This window comes from Orcinus orca, chromosome 4 (genome assembly GCF_937001465.1).
Source record: "Orcinus orca chromosome 4, mOrcOrc1.1, whole genome shotgun sequence".
NCBI lineage: Eukaryota > Metazoa > Chordata > Mammalia > Artiodactyla > Delphinidae > Orcinus > Orcinus orca.
Genome location: NC_064562.1, coordinates 116,184,921 through 116,207,171, shown reverse-complemented (window position 1 = coordinate 116,207,171; position 22,251 = coordinate 116,184,921). Strand labels below are relative to the sequence as shown.

At 40.0% G+C, this 22,251-nt stretch overlaps 1 protein-coding gene across 1 annotated transcript; it reads right to left on the bottom strand.

Annotated features, from left to right (window-relative positions):
• Nucleotides 1-11,388: 11,388 nt before the first annotated feature.
• LOC101277757 (heterogeneous nuclear ribonucleoprotein A1-like) lies at nt 11,389-12,638 on the bottom strand. Its single transcript, XM_012532968.1, is given in 2 exon segments — nt 11,389-12,344; nt 12,473-12,638. Coding segments are annotated over 2 exon segments (1,122 nt in total).
• Nucleotides 12,639-22,251: the final 9,613 nt, after the last annotated feature.

The window sequence follows — 22,251 nt, the reverse complement described above, 5'->3', positions numbered from 1 at the left end:
TTACATCTTTGTAGTGGAAACAGAAAGGTTGAGGGCTAAGTGGTGGGTAGGGGATAGTTTGTCTTAAAGTAAAAAAGTCACAGGTAATTGGTGATATAGTTGGGATCTTAACAGGAGATATTATAGTTGGAAGAGCCTATAGATCCAAAGCCTCTCTCACTCAGAGAGGACATTTCACCACATCACTATGAAAGCTTGTAAGCAAAAAGTGTATCTATAAGGTTCCCTGTTGACCAAATATCTATTTTTGCTATGTGAAGCAATGACCCTTCAAAAATACACACAGTACCCGGCAGGGCATTTACTGTTTCAAGTGGAAAGAGAGTGTATTGCCTCAATGTAATAGAAGATCCCAGTAGGGTAGATAAAACTTCAGATTTTCCTACAGTCAGGATCAAATAACATCATCAAGATTCAGTTCTTCTATCTTCTAGCTCTGCCTTTGATTGGTAAGATTTTAGTCTCTATCAGATGGAAGCAACCATTTCAGTCCCCAACCCCTCTCAGGTTTCACATCTATAGAATCAGAACAAAAGCCTATTTCCTAGGAGCTTCAGCACAAATCTCAGTGAATACCATTGACTCTGAGGGGATGACTTGCTCATCCTTAAACTAATCACTGTGATAGGAGAAACTGGGTTGCCTGATAGGCTACACCTGATTCCCTGGCTTGGGTACAGTGTTAGATTTACCTAAAACACTTCAATGAAGGGTGACAGGAGATTGGAACCCCTAACAAAATCAAGGTCCTTTTATCACAAGGAAAGAGTAAACTCTGAATGACCCCCCAATATATGCACACACACATACAAACAGCAAACATCCCTTACACACCCTACATTATCCTCACAAAGAAAGCTGCAGTTCTAATGTTCAGAAGCTTGTTGGACTTTAGCTATCCTCAGATATTAAAACTAATTAATGGGTTGACAGATCCCATAGGTGGAATTTAAAATCAAAGTGTTCAACAAAACAAGGCAAACCTGGATTTTTCTTTTAATGCCAATCTAGCAAACTCCTACTCATTCCACAATCCTAGTTTACTTGCTACCTTCTCTGTGAAACATCCCCTCATTCTTCACTTAAGGTCTTTGCATTTCGTAATTATAGTGGCCATTTATAGTGCTACAAAGAAAGTTATTACATAATGACAAAAGTTCAAGTCAACAGGAAGATGTAAAAATTTGAAATTAATGTGCACCCAACATTAGAGCACCTAAGTATATAAAGTAGATATTAACACATATGAAGGTAGAAAGTAACAGCAATACAATAACAATAAGAGACTTAAATAATTTGCTTTCAAAAATGCATAGAACACCAAGAGAGAAAATAGAGAGTGAATTTGAACAATGAGCTATATCAAATGAACCTAATAAACATATACTGTTGGGAAATTTCCACCCAACAGCAGAATACCAGCACACCTCAGAGATATTGCAGGTTTGGTTCCAGACCACCACAATAAAGCAAATATTGCAATAAAGGGAGTCACAGGAATTTTTTGGTTTCCCAAAGCATACAAACAATATTTTTACACTATATTGTAGTCAATTGAGTGTGCATTAACATTATGTCTAAAAACACATGTGTAGCTTAATTAAAAAATACTTTATTGCTAAAAAGTGCTAGCCATCATTTCAGCAAGTCATAATATTTTTCCTGGTGGAGGGCCTTGCCTCAGTGTTGATGGGTGCTGACTGATCAGGGTGTTGGTACTATAGGTTAGGGAGACTGTGGCAATTTCCTAAACTAAGACAACAATAAAAGTTGCAGCATCAATTGACTCTTCCTTTCACTTGAACACTTCAAGGCCATTATCGGGTTACTAATTGGCCTACTTTCAATATTGTTGTGTCTCAGGGAATAGGGAGACCCAACAAGAGGGAGAGAGACAGGGAAACAGCCAGTTGGTGAGCAGTCAGAACACGCACAACATTTATCAAGCTCACTGTCTAATATGGGTGCATTTCTTGGCACCCCCCAAAATTACAATAATAACATCAAAGATTACTAACCACAGATCACAGTAACAAATATAATAATAATGAAAGAGTCTGAAATATTGTAAAAGTTATCAAAAAGGGACATAGAGACTCTAGGTAAGCAAATACTGTTAGAAAAATCATACCAATAGACCTGCTTGATGAAGAGTTGCCACAAACACTCAATTTGTAAAAAACACAATGCCTGCAAAAACAATAAAATAAGATGTGCCTCTACACATTCTTCTCAAGAACACATGAAATGTTCTACAGGATAGACCACATATTAGGCCACAAAATAAGTCTTAACAAATTTTAAAAGATCAGAATTATACCAAGTATCTTTTTGACAATAATCAAATGAAACTAAAAATCAATAACAGTAAGAAAATAAGAAAATTCATAAATATGTGTTAGCTACACAACATATTCTTGACCAAAGAGGTCAAGAGGAAAATTTTTAAAATTTTTAAAAGGGAATTTAAGAAATATCTCAAGATGAATGAAAATGAAAACACAACATTCTAAAACGTATGGGATTCAGGAAAAGAAGTATTAAGAGGGAAGTTTATAGTTTATAGTGATGAACACCTACAGTTAAAAACAAGAAAGATCGTAAATAAACAACCTAACTTGACATCTCAAGGAACCAGAAAAAGAGGACCAAACTAAGCCCAAAAATAGCAGAAGAGAGGAAATAATGAAGATTAAAGCAGAAATAAGTGAAACAGAAAAGAGAAAAACAATTTAAATAATCAACAAAACTAAGAGTTTGTTTCTTAAAAAGATAAGCAAAATCCACAAACCCTTAGCCAGGGTTCCATATGTACTCCTGTTCTTTGTCTTACTGATTTCTGTATGATCACACTTGCTCAGGGCTGGGCGCAAATGAAGTTGACACACAAATTTATTAAGTGAATTGAATGAGGCACAACAACCAGTGTAGCACAGACATGTTGTAAGCGTTCAAACTACCAAATGCATTGAGCACAGATTTCTCTGGAACAAAAAGCCCTGACAGTTTATTGGTGCAAATCTAATTATATTTATTTAATTTGACATGCAATGATGAAGTAGCTACATCAGTAGTTAAACCTCAGGCATCTTTTTACCTAACGTTGTCTGTCTATCTCCACAGCCAAAGAGAATGGTTCCAAGAGATTCTCCTTAGAGAAGTGCATAGGCAGCTGTGCATGCTTTATTTTGATTTATTTTGCCTTCAAAGACCCATTTGTCGCTGATTTCTCACTTCAGTGAGGTTGCCAATGAGTGTGTACAGGATAATATTGAGCCCAGGATTTCCTACCTGAGGTCACATATATAGCAAAATGCTTAAAAACATGGTCATTGTCATGACACACACCCAGGCTAAGTCCTGACATTTCTATACATTAGTAAATGCACACAGCCTTTGTGGCCCTGGGGTTGTTACTTGTCATCCTTGACCTCTAATTTATTTACGTGTAAAGAGAGGAAAATAATCATACATAAGTCATGTGGTGTAGTGAAAATTAAGGAAAAGAGCATTTCTAAAACCTCTAACCTGGGCTTAATGAAATTCACCCTTCATTTCAATTCTTTCAGCTTTTTATGAAGTACTTCGTTACATGCCAAGCACTCTGCCGAGTGTTGTAATAAAACAAAGATGAGCAAGATACACACATTCTTCCCTCAAAGAACTTACAGCCTTGTAGAGAATAAAATATATGCTAAACAGGGAAGAAAAGAAGAAAGCTAGGAATGCACACAACGTGAAACAAAATAAAATAAAAGAAACTTGAGGAAGATTATCAAGTGAAATTTTCTTAGGTTAAATGGAAACTTGATGTATATGCCTTTTGCAAAGTTTTTTCTTCCCTTTGTCATATTTAGTATAAAATCAAAAAAACAAGCTTCTGATCCTAGCACATATGTCTGTCCAATATTTGCCCTGATAGCCCGGCTTGCCTCATCTCTTACGATAGCCTAACTCTCCCTTTCAACAGTGAAAACATTGACATTGTTACATCATGACTTTGCTCATGCCATTCCACCTCCCTGGAGCTCCTTCCTGCCCCTCTTTTCCAGATGGGAAATTCCTCCTCATTTCCCAAGCCTCAGCTCAGCCATGATCTTCTCCACCCTCTCCAACATGAGTTCCAAGCCCCTTCTCTGGGCTTCCAGGGCACATTGATTAGAATTCCGGCAAAGCACTCAACTTTGTCCATATTTATGTATGTACTTGTCTTTCCAACTGGATTATAAGATCTTCCAGAGCAGTGCCTAGGGCTGGTTCATTTTCACATCCCTGGAACCTAACATATGGGCTGGTGATAGTTGGTCCAAAGGAACCTTGGTGACACTGGCTGTCTGAACTTTTCCAATGGCAAGTTTGGTCTGGCTGCCTGATTTTAGTCAAGCCCCAGGTTTTGCCCAGGCTTGGGTGATGCCACAGATCTTACTGCCCACTTTCAGGAACAGATGTTCGATTCTGTTACCCCCACAAGAGAGACGAAACTCTGGGAACGGAGTCACACTCAAGCACCAGAGGAGGAATCCACCATGTTGAAGCATTTATTTGTTTGGAGAAAGTGTGTGGCCAATATTTTCCACAGCCAGGTTGGAGAGTCTCTTTGGGACATTGAACTGAGAGCTGTGGCAGCTTGCTTGGAAGGCAGTAAAGGAAAATGTTATTAATTAATGATATCCTCTTTCCACCAGCAGAAGTGTGGCATTTGGAGTCAGACAGATGGGAATTTAATTTTTATTTCAGGCTTCACCTGTGTGACCTTGAAAAAGTTACTTTTCTAAGCCTCAGTATTATCTTCATCTCTGAAACAGGAATAATTGTACTTTTCCAAGAGGGTTGCTGTGAGGAATCATGGATAGACTACAGTGTAGAGTATATAGCATCTATAGTATTTAGAGTATATTATCTGACTTCGCACACAGGGTTTTTACTCAATGGCAGCAGTTGTTATTGACATAAACCTGCTTATAACACTAGTCACTTGAGTCAGTCAGGGCATCTTCTGTGCTGGAATCACATATTCTGTGCAACCAACTCCCTCTTTTCAATACTCTATCACTTTCCAAAACAAAACTGCCTTGTCATAGTAATACTTTTCAAAATGACCATGTCATTACATGGGGGCTCCTTGAGATTGGCAAACCCCAACATTCTAAACCCTAACTTCAAGCAGGATACTTCTGGGAAGCTCTCAGCAAATGGCTAACGTCAGGCAGCAGTGAAGTTCTAGAATTTTCCACGTGATGATGACACTTCTTGACTTTCCATCCTTGGCATGTATACCCACTGTTCCTATAATGTCTTCTGGGCTCCTTAACATGGTTTATAATGCCCTTTACATTGCAATCCCTAGGACTTTGTATAATTGTCTCCTCCACCTGGAGCTTTACCACTTGCTCAGCTTAACTCTCATCCTTCAGTTATCTGCCATTATGACCACCTCATGGAGTCTTCACCAGCCCCACTGTTGGCCAGAGCTCAGTGTGATTGTTTTCTCAATACTCATCACTCTTTATATTACCTCTGGATTATAAATCCCCAAATGTGCAGTTTTTTCTAAAATCTCTGGATCGAAAGGGGATAACACAAATGAATACAGAGAAGGACTGTGCCTGTTTCCAAAGCCATGATCTCTGGCAGATGCATACTAAATGTGCCATCAACAGTGGTTGAATAGATGAATGAACATGGTTGGCAATCGCCCTTTGAGCACATCCCCTGGGAGCCATGTGGTGGGCTGGAGAGAACTCTGGATTTGGGGTCAGTGCACCTAGTTGGAAATATCAGCTCTGCTACCTCTTCCCTGGGTAACCACAGTGAAGTTACTTACTGTATAAATCATAGTCTCCTCATTTATGTAATGGGAACAAAATCCACCCCCCTGCTTCACAGGTTTGCTGTCAGAATAAATGAATAAAAAACAAACAAACAAAATAACCAAAGGACCTTACACAGAGCAGGTATTTTGCCCATGATGGTGGGTCTTACTGAGATTCAAACTTGTGTTTGTGTTCAATGTGCATCTGGAAATGTGTATCTCTATGTGTGTGTGTGAGTACCTATATTTGTCATACCAGAGAGGTCAGAATATGCTTGTAACACAATCAAATGTGGGTGCAGGAGTTTTCAGACTTTAGAGGATTGTTTAAATATTGCTCCTCTCAGCTCCATAGCTCAGTCTTGCTGCTAATGGGTTATTCACAGCGCGGGTCTTACTTTTCCCTGGTTTGATCTGAGCCACTCCCCTTGTGTTCCAGACACCAACACTAATAAAGGGAAAAAAATCCAACTTAATTAACCTAATCATATCCATGCATACAGAAAGTAGGTATTCTTGTTTTTCTCTTAATTTCCTTTGTCCTCCCCACCCCAGGCTTTTGCCTCATTTTTGTAGCTATTTTATTCAAAGTTAAAACTACAGACTCTAGGTGAATAGTAAGATTTTTTTTGTTCTTTCCTGAAAGTCATGAATGCTTGTCAAGCAAAAATTGTTAGTGTTACATTATTTTCTTGGCACCAAATTGACGTTTACTGACAGATCTAGGGTAGGGCAGTGCTGGTTCTGTGGCGAGGAGATTTGGGCTGCTTTCTCTGAGAGAACGTAGTAAAGGAGGCACATGACATTTGTCAGTTTTGTGAAACAGGCCCCTGCGGGTCACCTCACTCACCTGTGCATTTTCATTTGAAGGTATTCATTTCAATCTGTTCAATATCTGTAACTATTGAGTCCTTGACATGTTGACTTTATCTGTCCCTTGGTGCCTGATACCACAGGAGGAAAAAATGACTGTAGTGAACTATATTTAAGTTCCCTGCATAGTGGCTGTGGGGTCCTTAGGCACCAGCCCTGCACCCTTGTTTCTTAATCTGCATAAATGTGTATAAAAACGTCACCCTGGCCGCTAAAACTCCTGACCCAAGATAAGTGCATAACTAACTTTGGTTTCCTTTCTATTTCCTTCTGGATCTATGCTGTCTTTTCCTGAAGCACTCCCACCTGTCCACCTCCTCCTGGGTACCCTCTGAGTTGGTAGTAATGGATCCACCTGTGAGGAGCTAGGGTACTTATCTCTAAACTCCCAACCCTTGTTGGATAGGGGTGCCGCTGTAGGGTGCTCTGCAGGTGGCCTCAATGATCGCCCACCTGGAGAAAGCCTCAGGTGAACAAGCAGAGAGATGCAGGTGTTTGAGGAAGGATGCTGTCAGTCTTCAAGAGACCCTGTCCACCTGAGCTGCAGGTGAGCACAGTGTGGGCCAGGGAGTGTGGGTGGGACATCTGCAGCTTCTGGCTGCTGCTATGTGTACCCCAGGTTGGCAGGGATCAGGAACTGTGAATAAGAAGTGATGGGTACAGAACAGAGAGCACAAGGCATGATGCTAAGAGGCAAGAGGGTAGTAGACACTCAGAAAATGTGAGTTAGACTAGGCGACCTAAGCAGTAAGCACCGATCTATAACTTTCCCTGCCAAGGTGCATGGAGCCACCGTGCAGCCCTACACAGAGTCCACCTGCAGTGTCAGTGTGGTGAGATCAAAAACAACTTTTCATGATGTCTGTGAGATTCTGTCTTTTCTGCCAACTCATTTCATTCTTAAGCTATCCAACCTCTACTTCCTTAAACCAACTGGAGTGAGTCTTTGTTCCTTGCCAACAAAAAAGCTCCAGCTCAAGACCTCATTAAGTCTGCAACCCAACCGCATGTAAACCAGAGCCTCAGGCTTTGTCATAAATGCTGGCCAGTGTTCTGCCAGGCAGCATGGTAGGGACCATGCACACTCTGGAGTCAGACCACCTGGTTTAATTTCTAACTCACTTACTTTTTTCTGTGTGACTTTGGCAAGTTACTTAACCTCTTTGTGCCTCGGTTTTCTTATCTCTAAAATGGGAATAATTGTAACTACCTTATTGCATCATTCTGAAAACTTAATGAGTTAATACAAGAACACTAGCACAGAATAGCTCTTAGTAAGTGACAGCTAGTTTTATCACTTGACTTAATTGCAATCTTGACACTCCTCTTGCCGCCTGTGTGTTCAGACACAGGCCCAAAGGACCCAGGGCAACAAAGCAGGAGAGAGTAGCCACACTGGTGTAAGGCATGCACCCACAAGGGAAGTCTGCAGTGTGGGCCATTGCAGCAGAGCCCTGTAGCAGCAGAGCCTGGCTTGTAGGAATGACAGGCATTAATCTCTGCCACATACCCCAAATCAAGCATACAGTGATTTTTGTTCCAAAACCTTACTGAAAAAAGGGGTGAGATTCTTACTCTAATTTTTTGAACATATCAATGGATAAGAGGAAGAACTTGAAGAGTTGATGAACTTGAAAGTTGGTGTTTTTCCAAGATTTAATGCCTCAAGTATAATCTAGGGACTTCCCTGGCGGTCCAGTGGTTGAGACTCCGCACTTCTGCTGCAGGGGACACAGGCTCACTCCCTGGTTGGGGACCTAAGATCCAACCATGCCGTGTGGCGTGGACAAAAAAATAATAATAATTAAACAAAATTTAAAAAGTAAATCTAAGGAATAGTCAAGGAGGTAACAGTCTCACTGCAGCAGGAGACCACTTTGATACTTAAGAGTCTCTTAGCAGAGACTTTTGTTATTCCAGATCCTTGGGGTTTCTTTGCACATAAACGAGGGCCAGTCAAGCTGGGATAGACTCATTCTCTGCTTCGGGACACCTTGCGTATATGCAGCTGGGAGCTTAACTAAGTCGCTTCACGGGAACATATTAGAGGTAGACTTAAGAGTCTGCTCAGTGAGAACCCCAAGCAGCCCCTCCATAAAGCAGGGGTACTATGGGGCTGACACCTCTGGCAAGTGGGAACTGGCTGGCACTGTGTCACCAAGTTCAGAGACAGGATCCTATTAAGCTTCTCGACTTTTCCAGTCTCTGTTTACAGCCAGCACTGCCCCTTAAGTTTCAAAAGGATAGAAATCATGTCCCTGAGACTGGAACTCTGCCCTGTTTCTTGGTCTCCTCTGCTAGACTGTGATGCTCCTTAGGCCTGAGACAGATCCCGGCCCCTCTCTCCCCCACTGGTTTATGGCCCCTGAAGGCTGAGACAGAACTGAGCTGGGAAAGTAGTTGGTGCTCAAAAACTATTTGGTGCGTGTAGACACAGATGAAAGAATATGATAAAACTTCTTCTCCAGAGGCATTCACACACGCGGCCCCCCCCATCCTCCCACCTGTAACACTCTCTCAACACTTCGTTGCCTATTGAAACTATTAATGCTTTAGATCCCAACAAATATATAACCTCTCAGAGGAGTGAACCCAGGCTGGCCAATTAGCTAAGACCCCTTGTTATACTTTGATGCTGAACTCTGCAGCCTGTCATGATGGTTATTCATTAGTCAATTGTGTGATTATATTTTATATCACCATCCCCTTTCCCCCACTAGAAGATTCATTATGGCTAGAAAAACATCAGTTTTGCTCACCATAGCCTCTTAAGTGTCCAGCACAGTGACTGGAACATAGAAAAATCGGAAAACAACATTTTATGAGTCAATGAATAAATGAACAAATATAAAGACTGCACGCAAAAAATATGTTTACTGCAACCCTGAGTCATAAAATGATTAAAAAGCCAACAGTCAGCTTTTATAGATCCAAGTTTGGCCAAAACCCAACTGGAGGAAAAATGGTTTAGGAAATACAGAAAATCTTTCCAATCATCTTTGTTAAGGGGATTTTTTAGCCAGACAATTATGTTCTCTTGTTCTCCTTTCAGCAAACAGGTTTCAGAAGGGAGGTGCATTTCCAAGATGTTTGCCAATTTTATAGATGGATTTTTTTTCTAGATCTGATGAGTGAATTCTGAGTTTTTAAAAAAGAAAAAGTGGTTCAAATAGAGAGAGTTTTAGTCCACTGAAGCATTTGTTTATTGTGACATTTTTTCTTAATTGCTTTGAGAAGAATAAAGACCTTTATCATATAATGGGAGTGATGTACCCCATCAGTGTCATATGGGTGTCAATCGTAAATGTACCTGCAATCTTTTTGAGATGGGACTCAAAATCCTCATTGTTTCCTTTATTTTTATTATTATTTTTTTATGTAGCATGAACCAAATTGCCCACTTCCCCCACACACATGTTATTTTGAAGCACTGTCCATGCTCAGCACAAATTCCATATATTAACTGCAATGTTCATATAACACACCAATACAGGGGTCACTGATCTCTCTGTAAAGAGAAGTTCAAATACCAAAATGGTCTTCTTTAGGGGATGGAAAAGGCATTTTCATGCACACATTTGGCATTACATAGAAACTACCTTCCCCAAGCATATACATTTTTCTCTCTTTTTTTCATCTTATTTATGTTATTCTGAGGGACTTGGATTCATCGATTTTTACTAATCTATGCCAGTGTTTTCCAACTGGTGCTTTATCTAAAGTAATGTCTTATCTCCTTTTTTGACAGGCTTCATGGTAAAGCCAGAGATTCAGTGAAAACCATTCATTCATCCCTTTGTTCAGCTGTTCGTTCATTCATCTGTTTGTTCAAATATTTGTTCATGTAGTCAAGAAAACTTGATTTAAAACCTACCACTTCTCAGGTATGGTGCCAGACTTAGCATAGTGGTACCATGGCTCAAGATGTCCTTCATTTAACCTGGATGACGTTGATGGAGGTCTTCCTCACACAGTTGGCAGACACTGTGGTCCTTGTAGGGTTGGTCATTACCTCAATGCATCTCTCCTTTTTATACCAAAGCCTTGCATTAGGGATGCAGAAATGAATAAACTGGATGGGCTGACATCGGGTGGAAAAGGCAGGCTAGTCAACAGTCACAGCTCAATGTGGCATGTGTGAAGGTGGGGCTGAGCATAGGTGTGTGTGTGTGAGAGTGTAGGTAAAGGGCACCCCTCCCATGCTGAGGATGTAGGGGTGGAAAAGGAAGGTGACATCTGAACTCAGCATCGTCAGGCAAGTATGAGTGAATGTGGTGAAGGGAGAAAAAAGGGAATTTAAGACAGAGGATCAGGTATATCTGGATTTCCACAAGTTGTTTTTTTTTTTTAAGATATTTATTCAGCATCATTATCAGACTATTACATTTAGCAATCAACAGCATGGATGCAAAAAAACACAAAAAAACAAACAAACAAAAAACTACACTAAAACCCTGTGTTGGAATGCTGTACACTTTCCCCAGAACAGAAACTAAAATAACCTGTTATACAATTAGTCACAAATACAGTCCTTGAGGTTTTTTTACGCATACACATGAGTATTGTCTAAAGCATGTCTTCCTTGTATCAGCTAGGCCCTGCCACCACTATGCTTGGCTGAGTTCACAAATCTGTTGTAACCTGTGGCTTCCTTGTCACTTCTTGGTTCTCCTCTCCTGCTAAGCTTTGTTTCCTGGCAGTAATTAAAACCTTCTGCCACTCCCATAGCTGCTGCTGCTGCTGGAACTGCAATAGCCGCCTTGGTTTTGTGGTTTGGCAAAGTATTGGCCTCCACCACCATAGGGGCCAGAACCTCTGCTTCCAAAGTTTCCTCCTTTCATGGGTCCAAAATTTGAAGATTGATTGTTGTAATTGCCAAAATCAATGTAGCTTCTGACACCTCCAAAATTACTTCCACTACCACTACCAAAGCTGTCTCTGCCTCCTCCATTGTTATAGCTGTCATAGCTTCTGCTCCTTCCATAGCCACTGCCCTGGTTTCCATAACCCTGTCCATCACTTCCATAGCCTCTGTTTCCTCCAGAGTAACCAGGGCCACCTCCTCTATAACCACCATCATTACCAAATCCATTATAGCCATCCCCACTGCCACCATATCCACCTTCATCACAGCTGCCACCAAAGCCACCTTGACCACCGAAGTCTCCTTCACAACCAAAGTTGTCATTCCCACCAAAATCACCTCAGTGAACACCACCAAAGTTTCCAGAACCACTTCGACCTCTTTGGCTGGATGAAGTACTAGCCATCTCTTGCTTTGAAAGGGCTTTCCTTACTTCACAGTTATGGCCATTCACTGTGCGGTATTTCTGAATGACAATCTTGTCTATAGAGTCATGGTCATCAAAAGTTATGAAAGCAAATCCTCTCTTTTTGCCACTGTCTTGGTCTGTCATGATTTCAATCACTTCAATTTTTCCCAAATGTTCAAAATAATCTCTTAGGTGATGTTCTTCAGTGTCTTCTTTAATGCCACCAGCAAAAATCTTTTTCACTGTTAAGTGGGCACCAGGTCTTTGAGAATCTTCTCTTGAGATGGCCCTCTTTGGTTCCACAACTCTTCCATCCACCTTGTGTGGCCTTGCATTCATGGTTGCGTCTACCTCCTTCACAATGGCATATGTGACAAACCCAAAGCCTCTGGAGTGCTTGGTGTTTGGATCCCTCATTACCACACGGTCTATGAGCATTCCCCTTTGCTCAAAATGGCTCCTCAGACTCTCACTGGTTGTTCCAAAGCTGAAAACTCTGATGAAGAGCCAAAGCCTCTGGAGTGCTTGGTGTTTGGATCCCTCATTACCACACGGTCTGTGAGCATTCCCCTTTGCTCAAAATGGCTCCTCAGACTCTCACTGGTTGTTCCAAAGCTGAAAACTCTGATGAAGAGCTTCCACAGCTGTTGGGACTCTTTGGGAGACTCTGACTTAGACATGACAGCGGTAGACGGGGGAGACTTTAACGATGCTTACTTGGTGGCATCCACAGGCAGAAAGCAGAACACTATTCCTTTAAGAAGTAACGTTGCTGGCCTGGATCCATCATGTCCCTCGATGCCAGATCTTAAAAGCCCCAGTTCTTTCTTTCCTTTTAGGGGCTTAGTCTAGTAGAATGCTTGGCGAGGACTGAAAGTCAATTCTAGGTTGTCCAATAGGACTTATGGCAATTTTATCCCGTATGTGCATTGTGCATGCCCATTATTTTATATAGAACTATAGATATGATCAATAGTTTCAAGTCATTTAGACATTATTATTTTAGTTGGAGTTTTTTTTTTTAATACAGCTGTAGGCTGCCTATTATTTTTTTATTTTTTAACATCTTTATTGGAGTATAATTGCTTTACAATGGTGTGTTAGTTTCTGCTTTATAACAAAGTGAATCAGTTATACATATACATATGTTCCCATATCTCTTCCCTCTTGCATCTCCCTCCCTCCCACCCTCCCTATCCCACCTCTCTATGTGGTCACAAAGCACTGAGCTGATCTCCCCCCCCCCCCCGTGCTATGCGGCTGCTTCCTGCTAGCTATCTATTTTATGTTTGGTAGTGTATATATATCCATGCCATTCTCTCACTTTGTCACAGATTACCCTTCCCCCTCCCCATATCCTCAAGTCCATTCTCTAGTAGGTCTGTATCTTTATTCCCGTCTTACCCCTAGGTTCTTCATGACATTTTTTTTCTTAGACTCCATATATATGTGTTAGTATATGGTATTTGTCTTTCTCTTTCTGACTTACTTCACTCTGTATGACAGACTCTAGGTCCAACCACCTCACTACAGATAACTCAATTTCATTTCTTTTTAGGGCTGAGTAATAGTCCATTGTATATATGTGTCACATCTTCTGTATCCATTCATCCAATGATGGACACTTAGGTTGCTTCCATCTCCTGGCTATTGTAAATTGAGCTGCAATGAACATTTTGGTACATGACTCTTTGAATTATGGTTTTCTCAGGGTATATGCCCAGTAGTGGGATTGCTGGGTCATATGGTAATTCTATTTGTAGTTTTTTAAGGAACCTCCATACTGTTCTCCATAGTGGCTGTACCAATTCACATTCCAACCAGCAGTGCAAGAGTGTTCCCTTTTCTCCACACCCTCTCCAGCATTTATTGTCTGTAGATTTTTTGATGATGGCCATTCTGACTGGTGTGAGATGATATCTCATTGTAGTTTTGATTTGCATTTCTCTAATGATTAATGACGTTGACCATTCTTTCATGTGTCTGTTGTCAATCTGTATATCTTCTTTGGAGAAATGTCTATTTAGGTCTTTGGCCCGTTTTTGGATTGGGTTGTTTGTTTTTTTGTTATTGAGCTGCATGAGCTGCTTGTAAATTTTGGAGATTAATCCTTTGTCAGTTGCTTCATTTGCAAATATTTTCTCCTGTTCTGAGGGTTGTCTTTTGGTCTTGTTTATGGTTTCCTTTGTTGTGCAAAAACTTTGAAGTTTCATTAGGTCCCATTAGTTTATTTTTGTTTTTATTTCCATTTCTCTAGGAGGTGGGTCAAAAAGGATCTTGCTGTGATTTATGTCATAGAGTGTTCTGCCTATGTTTTCCTCTAAGAGTTTGATAGTTTCTGGCCTTACATTTAGGTCTTTAATCCATTTTGAGCTTATTTTTGTGTATGGTGTTAGGGAGTGTTCTAATCTCATGCTTTTACATGTACCTGTCCAGTTTACCCAGCACCACTTATTAAAGAGGCTGTCCTTTCTCCATTGTACATTCCTACCTCCTTTATCCAAGATAAGGTGACCATATGTGGGTGGGTTTATCTCTGGGCTTTCTATCCTGTTGCATTGATCTATCTTTCTGTTTTTGTGCCAGTACCATACAGTCTTGATTACTGTAGCTTTGTAGTATAGTCTGAAGTCAGGGAGCCTGATTCCTTCAGCTCCGTTTTTCATTCTCAAGATTGCTTTGGCTATTCAGGGTCTTTTGTGTTTCCATACAAATTGTGAAATTTTTTGTTCTAGTTCTGTGAAAAATGCCAGTGGTAGTTTGATAGGTATTGCATTGAATCTGTAGATTGCTTTTGGTAGTAGAGTCATTTTTACAATGTTTATTCTTCCAATCCAATAACACGGTATATCTCTCCATCTATTTGTATCATCTTTAATTTCTTTCATCATTGTCTCACAATTTTCTGCATACAGGTCTTTTGTCTCCTTAGGTAGGTTTATACCTAGATATTTTATTCTTCTTGTTACAATGGTAAATGTGAGTGTTTTCTTAATTTCACTTTCAGTTTTTCATCATTAGTGTATAGGAATGCTAGAGATTTCTGTTCCTTAATTTTGTGTCCTGCTACATTACCAAATTCATTGATTAGCTCTAGTAGTGTTCTGGTAACATCTTTAGGATTCTCTATGTATAGTATCATATCATCTGCAAACAGTGACAGCTTTACTTCTTCTTTTCCTAGTTTGATTCCTTTTATTTCCTTTTCTTCTCTGATTGCTGTGGCTAAAACTTCCAAAACTATGTTGAAAAAGAGTGGTGAGAGTAGGCAACCTTGTCTTGTTCCTCATCTTAGTGGAAATGCTTTCAGTTTTTCACCATTGAGGACGATGTTGGCTGTGGATTTGTCACATATGGCCTTTATTATGTTGACGAACGTTCCCTCTATGCCTACTTTCTGCAGGGTTTTTATCATAAATGGGTGTTGAATTTTGTCGAAAGCTTTCTCTGAATCTATTGAGATGATCATATGGTTTTCCTCCTTCAATTTGTTAATATGGTGTATCACATTGATTGATTTGCATATATTGAAGAATCCTTGCATTCCTGGAATAAACCCCACTTGATCATGGTGTATGATCATTTTAATGTGCTGTTGGATTCTGTTTGCTAGTATTTTGTTGAGGATTTTTGCATCTATGTTCATCAGTGATTTTGGCCTGTAGTTTTCTTTCTTTATGACATCTTTGTCTGGTTTAGGTATCAGGGTGATGGTGGCCTCATAGAATGCATTTGGGACTGTTCCTCCTTCTGCTATATTGTGGAAGAATTTGAGAAGGATAAGTGTTAGCTCTTCTCTAAATGTTTGACAAAATTTGCCTGTGAATCCATCTGGTCCTGACCTTTTGTTTGTCGGAAGATTTTTAATCACAGTCTCAATTTCAGTGCTTGTGATTGGTCTGCTTATATTTTCTATATCTTCCTGCTTCAGCCTCAGAATGCTGTGCTTTTCTAAGAATTTGTCCATTTCTTCCAGGTTGTCCATTTTATTGGCATATAGTTGTTTTTTGTAATCTCTCATGATCCTTTGTATTTCTGCAGTGTCAAGTGTTACTTCTCCTTTTTCATTTCTACTTCTATTGATTTGAATCTTCTCCCTTTTTTTCTTGATGAGTCTGGCTAATGGCTTATTAATTTTGTTTATCTTCTCAAAGAACCAGCTTTTAGTTTTATTGATCTTTGCTATTGTTTCCTTCATTTCATTTTCATTTATTTCTGATCTGGGCTTTATGATTTCTTTCCTTCTGCTAACTTTGGGGATTTTTTGTTCTTTTTCTCTAATTTCTTTAGGTGCAACTTTAGGTTGTTTTTCGAGGTGTTTCTTGTTTCTTAAGGTAAGATTGTATTGCTATAAACTTCCCTCTTAGAACTGCTTTTGCTGCATCCCATAGGTTTTGGGCCGTCGTGTCTCCATTGTCATTTGTTTCTAAGTAATTTTTGATTTCCTCTTTGATTTCTTCAGTGATCACTTCGTTATTAAGTAGGGTATTGTTTGGCCTCCATGTGTTTGTATTTTTTACAGATTTTTTCCTGTAATTGATATCTAGTCTCATAGAGTTGTGGTCGGAAAAGATTCTTGATACAATTTCAATTTCCTTAAATTTACCAAGGCTTGATTTGTGACCCAAGATATTATCTATCCTGGAGAATGTTCCTTGAGCAGTTAAGAAAAATGTATATTCTGTTGTTTTTGGATGGAATGTCCTATAAATATCAATTAAGTCCATCTTGTTTAATGTTTCATTTAAAGCTTGTGTTTCCTTTTTATTTTTATTTTCAATGATCTGACATTGGTGAAAGTGGGGTGTTAAAGTCCCCTACTATGAATGTGTTACTGTCAATTTCCCCTTTTATGGCTGTTAGTATTTGCCTTATGTATTGAGGTGCTCCTATGTTGGGTGCATAAATATTTACAATTGTTATATCTTCTTCTTGGATCGATCCCTTGATCATTATGTAGTGTCCTTCTTTGTCTCTTGTAATTGTCCTTATTTTAAAGTCTATTTTGTTTGACATGAGAATTGCTACTCCAGCTTTCTTTTGGTTTCCATTTGCATGGACTATCTTTTTCCATCCCCTCACTTTCCTTCTGTATGTGTCCCTAGGTCTGAAGTGGGTCTCTTGAAGACAGCATGTATATGGGTCTTGTCCATTCAGCCTGTCTGTGTCTTTTGGTGGGAACATTTAATCCACTTACATTTAAGGTAATTATCAATATGTAAGTTCCTATTCCCATCTTCTTAGTTGTTTTGGGTTTGTTATTGTAGGTCTTTTCCTTTTCTTGTGTTTCTTGCCTAGAGAAGTTCCTTTAGCATTTGTTGTAAAGCTGGTTTGGTGGTGCTGAACTCTCCCAGCTTTTCCTTGTCTGTAAAGGTTTTAATTTCTCCATCAAATCTGAATGAGATTCTTGCTGGGTAGAGTAATCTTGGTTGTAGGTTTTTCTTCTTCATCACTTTAAATATGTCCTGCCACTCCCTTCTGGCTTGCAGAGTTTCTGATGAAAGATCAGCTGTTAACCTTATGGGGATTCCCTTGTGTGTTATTTTTCCCTTTCTGCTTTTAATATGTTTTCTTTGTATTTAATTTTTGATAGTTTGATTAGTATGTGTTTTGGCATGTTTATCCTTGGATTTATCCTGTATGGGACTCTCTGTGCTCTCTGGACTTGATTAACCATTTCCTTTCCCATATTAGGGACGTTTTCAACTATAATCTCTTCAAATATTTTCTCAGTCTCTTTCTTTTTCTCTTCTTCTTCTGGGACCCCTATAATTCCAATCTTGGTGTGTTTAATGTTGTCCCAGAGGTCTCTGAGACTGTCCTCAGTTCTTTTCATTTGTTTTTCTTTATTCTGCTCTGCAGTATTTATTTCCACTGTTTTATCTTCCAGGTCACTTATCCGTTCTTCTGCCTCAGTTATTCTGCTATTGATCCCTCCTAGAGTATTTTTCATTTCATTTATTGTGTTGTTCATCATTGCTTTTTTCCTCTTTAGTTCTTCTATGTCCTTATTAAATGTTTCTTGCATTTTCTCTACTTTATTTCCAAGATATTGGATCATGTTTTCTGTCATTATTCTGAATTCTTTTTCAGGTAGACTGCCTATTTCCTCTTCATTTGTTAGGTCTGGTGGGTTTTTATCTTGCTCCTTCATCTGCTGTGTGTTTTTCTGTCTTCTCATTTTGCTTATCTTACTGTGTTTGGGATCTCCTTTTTGCAGGCTTCAGGTTCTTAGTTCCCATTGTTTTTGGTGTCTCCCCCCAGTGGCCAAGTTTGGTTCAGTGGGTTGTGTAGGCTTCCTGGTGGAGGGGACTAGTGCTTGTTTTCTGGTGGATGAGGCTGGATCTTTTCTTTCTGGTGGGCAGGTCCATGTCTTGTGGTGTGTTTTGAGGTGTCTGTGGCCTTATTATGATTTTAGGCAGCCTCTCTGCTAATGGGTTGTGTTTTGTTCCTGTCTTGCTAGTTGTTTGGCATAAGGCATCCAGCACTGTAACTTGCTGGTCATTGAGTGAAGCTGGGTGTTGATGTTGAGATGGAGATCTCTGGGAGATTTTTGCCATTTGATATTATGTGGAGCTGGGAGGTCTCTTGTGGACCAGTGTCTTGAAGTTGGCTCTCCCACGTGAGAAGCACAGCACTGACTCCTGGCTGCAGAACCAAGAGCCTTTCATCCACACGGCAAAGCGTCTGCTAGTGTTGGAGGTTCTCCTGCAGAGGCGGGGGGTGGCTCTCTTTCACCATGGATACAAGGACACTGGCAGCAGAAATTCTGGGAAGTACTCCTTAGCGTGAGCCCCCACAGAGGCTGTCATTAGCCCCACCAAAGAGCCCATGTCTCCACAAGTTCTTTGACAAAAAGTTTCATGGTAAATGGCCAATACTTCTAGAATTGAAAATTGGGATATTTTTCACTCATCAAACAGGGCATGAGCCTGAAAGAGACTCATCATGGCCCTCCCTCTTCCTCTTCACTTCCCTGCCCTCCACCCAGGTTCTTCCTATCATCTTCCACGTGGCCTCCTCTGATGAGCTGCTTTGTCTAAGTGGGAACTCACTCTCTGGTGGTGCCTGGAGCACACATTCCATGCCTGTGTTTTTTCAACCAGCGTAATCCCGGGCTGAATCCCCTGCCAGCCATCTGCTGAACTTGGCCAGCTGTGCAGATTCAGCACCTCTGGTAGAAGATGATGGCAAGTCTTCTGCAAACAGGAAGCACCTGACTAGTTCTGCTGATGCTGCAAAATGGGAAAGGCAGATAGACAGTCACCAGTTTTCAAACTGACAGCTGGAAATAAAAAAGGCGATGAGGCCAAATGTTCACTGGGACGGAGCATCCTGATGGGAAAGTTAAAATTGAATCAACTTAATGAGGAGAGGAGGTGGCTTTAGGTATATTACTTATTGGAGTTCCATGCATAGGCAGATAAGACCCCAAAAGCTTGGCTTAAAAGATATTAAGGAAGTAGATAAGGCCTCCAGAAAGCCTCCTGTGCTTCTTATGTACATATAACATCACTTTATCAGCACCAATTCACTTGTAAGCCAAAATCTGAAATTCAGAAGGAGAGACTGCCTTTTCAGACAGCTTAATATCATAGGACCTAACTAACTGGGGACAGAAAGTGGGAGATAAAATAGTGTATAATGAGATCATCTGAGGTATGCAAATGAAATCCCACAGTCTTGTAATATTGTGATAGAAAAAATATTTATGTAAATCATTATATTTATATGTGGAGCCTCAAAGAGCTGCCCTAATCCAGTGCCATATGAAATCATTCTCGGGCTATAGAGAATTCCAGGTATAGTTAGATCCTGGTACAGAGTTGTTCCATTTAGTAAGACTTGAGCTGAATACATCATATATTATGAACTGTGGCTATACCCAATTCCTGGAAAAATATAGACCTGGATTCTGAGAAATGTATTCCCTACTGCTCCAAACTTTCATTTAGCATGATGTTACAGAAAGAGGTAACAAAAGGGAAGAGAAAACCAGTAATTTTCATGAAGCTACAATTTACCAGATCATGTTTTACACATACCTCCTTTAATCTACTTCTCATTCTTGCAAGAAAGAGAACATTGTCCTCATTTTACAAATTTGAACCCAAGGCTGGAGGAGCTAAATGGCTTGCTTGAGGCTGAACAGTGAAAGAGTGGAGTATGGACCACCATCTCAGAAATGCTACAAGCAAACTGCTTGACTCTGTTCTATATGGGATGAATCACAGGTGTGTTCCAAGTACTACCAGGGTACATCTGTGCTTTTAAGATCAAGGCCCAATAAACCCTAGTCCTCTCATCTTTATGATCCCACCCTTCCCAACAAGCCAATATAAGATGTTTCCAATTCTAGGTGCTTACCTGTCCCATCTCTTATCTTCAAGATTTGTGACTTAAACCAGAACTTTCCATTCACAATTAAGCTTCTGGAATAGGAGGAGAGGTGGTATACACACCCTTATTTGTGGCTCTATCTCTTTTTTTCTTTTTCTTTTTTTTTGCGGTACGCGGGCCTCTCACCGTTGTGGCCTCTCCCGTTGCGGAGCACAGGCTCCAGATGCACAGGCTCAGCGGCCATGGCCCACGGGCCCAGCCGCCCCACAGCACATGGGATCCTCCCGGACCAGGGCACGAACCCGTGTCCCCTGCATCGGCAGGCGGACTCCCAACCACTGCACCACCAGGGAAGCCCGGCTCTATCTCTTTGATGTCATTTAATAACCAGATTACCTCAGAAATAGAAAAAGGGCCAATGAATGCCCAAGGACACAGTTATCTAACTTTCAGTTTAATCACTTATTTTCTGTGGTTTCTTGCCTGGGACTCCAGGTTCATATTAAGAAAGCTCTTATGTGTGATCTTCATCACAAATTTGCAGTCACGATCTATCACAAGAGGTACCAAAATCCAGCACAAATGTTGTTTCCCATTCAGTTCCCACAGCAGTTTCTATGTATTTGGCTCCAAATCTTTCAATGAGCACAGTTCACTCCCTTCCCATTGGCCACTGGCCATCAGAGCTTCAGGTCCATTCACAGAAAAGGTCAGGTCCCGTCTTTGTATCTCTTGTCTCTCTGTTACCATATATATGGCTTATTTATTTCATTCACACATAATGTCTAATATTGGTTTCCCAACTTTTACTTTATATGTAGGAATAACAACACATAGTGTCTCTCCACACACCTTTCCATCTACAGTGAACAATGTATCTCTTGAAAACCAAGCCCCCAAAGAGGTCCATGGGTCAGAAATAGATCCAACATATGTTCAAATGACTACTAGGGCAGAATTTCAATCAAGAGTTTTCTGGAATCTAATAAGAACCTGCTATATAGCACAGAGAACTCCACTTCGCTGTCCAGTAGAAACTAACACAACATTGTGAAACAACTATACCCCAATTAAGAAAAAAATCTTTTGAAACTTATTAAATCAATAAATAAAATATTACCTTGCTAAATTTAAAACAAGTGGGTTTATTGAGGTATACTTTATATAAAATAAAATTCACCCACTTAAATAAAAAAGAGTTATCTGGAATCATCTGTTTGCAACATGCTTTCCTATACAATGTTTTATCTTAATCTTATAATAATCTCAACGTGTAAGTATAGCAGGAGTTATTATTTCCATTTTAAACGTGAAAAATAGGCTCAAAATGGGAAAATAAGTAACTTATCCAAGGACTTAGTGCCAATGAATAGTGCAGCCAGAACGCAACTCAGATGTTCATTCCACTCTACATTGCTATTGATTAAGAAAAAAAAAATAGAAGAAAGAAAACATTTTTCCATCTACTTATATTCTTTAGACATATAAATTCAACTAAGCTTTTCTGTCAGATGCCAAAAGCTAGAAAAGTTGTGTTATAATGGGAAAAAGAGGCATGTAGAAGTCAAAACAGGTCCATGCTTGACTCCTAGACGCACTATCCATACCGTATAACCTCTGGGAAATTGACTCACCTCCCCAGGTCAGTTTTCTCAACATAAAATTAGAAAAGTAACACCTCCCACAAACAGCTCTTCTTGTGCACAGTGTGTGGCACACAGTAGGTCTGCCAACCACAGTACTGATGTTTACTACCCTAATTCCTACAGATAAACCAGGCCCTGAATATAATAAATGCTTAGTTTATTGATTTTCAAAGTATTGACTTTTGGGGGGTTTTTGTAAAGGTGAGAAACTATATTTCATTTGGTTATAATTTTTATAAATCACCTTCATTTGAAGAAAATAAAATAACATGAACTACTCAATTAAGTAGTTAATGGGATGGCAGCT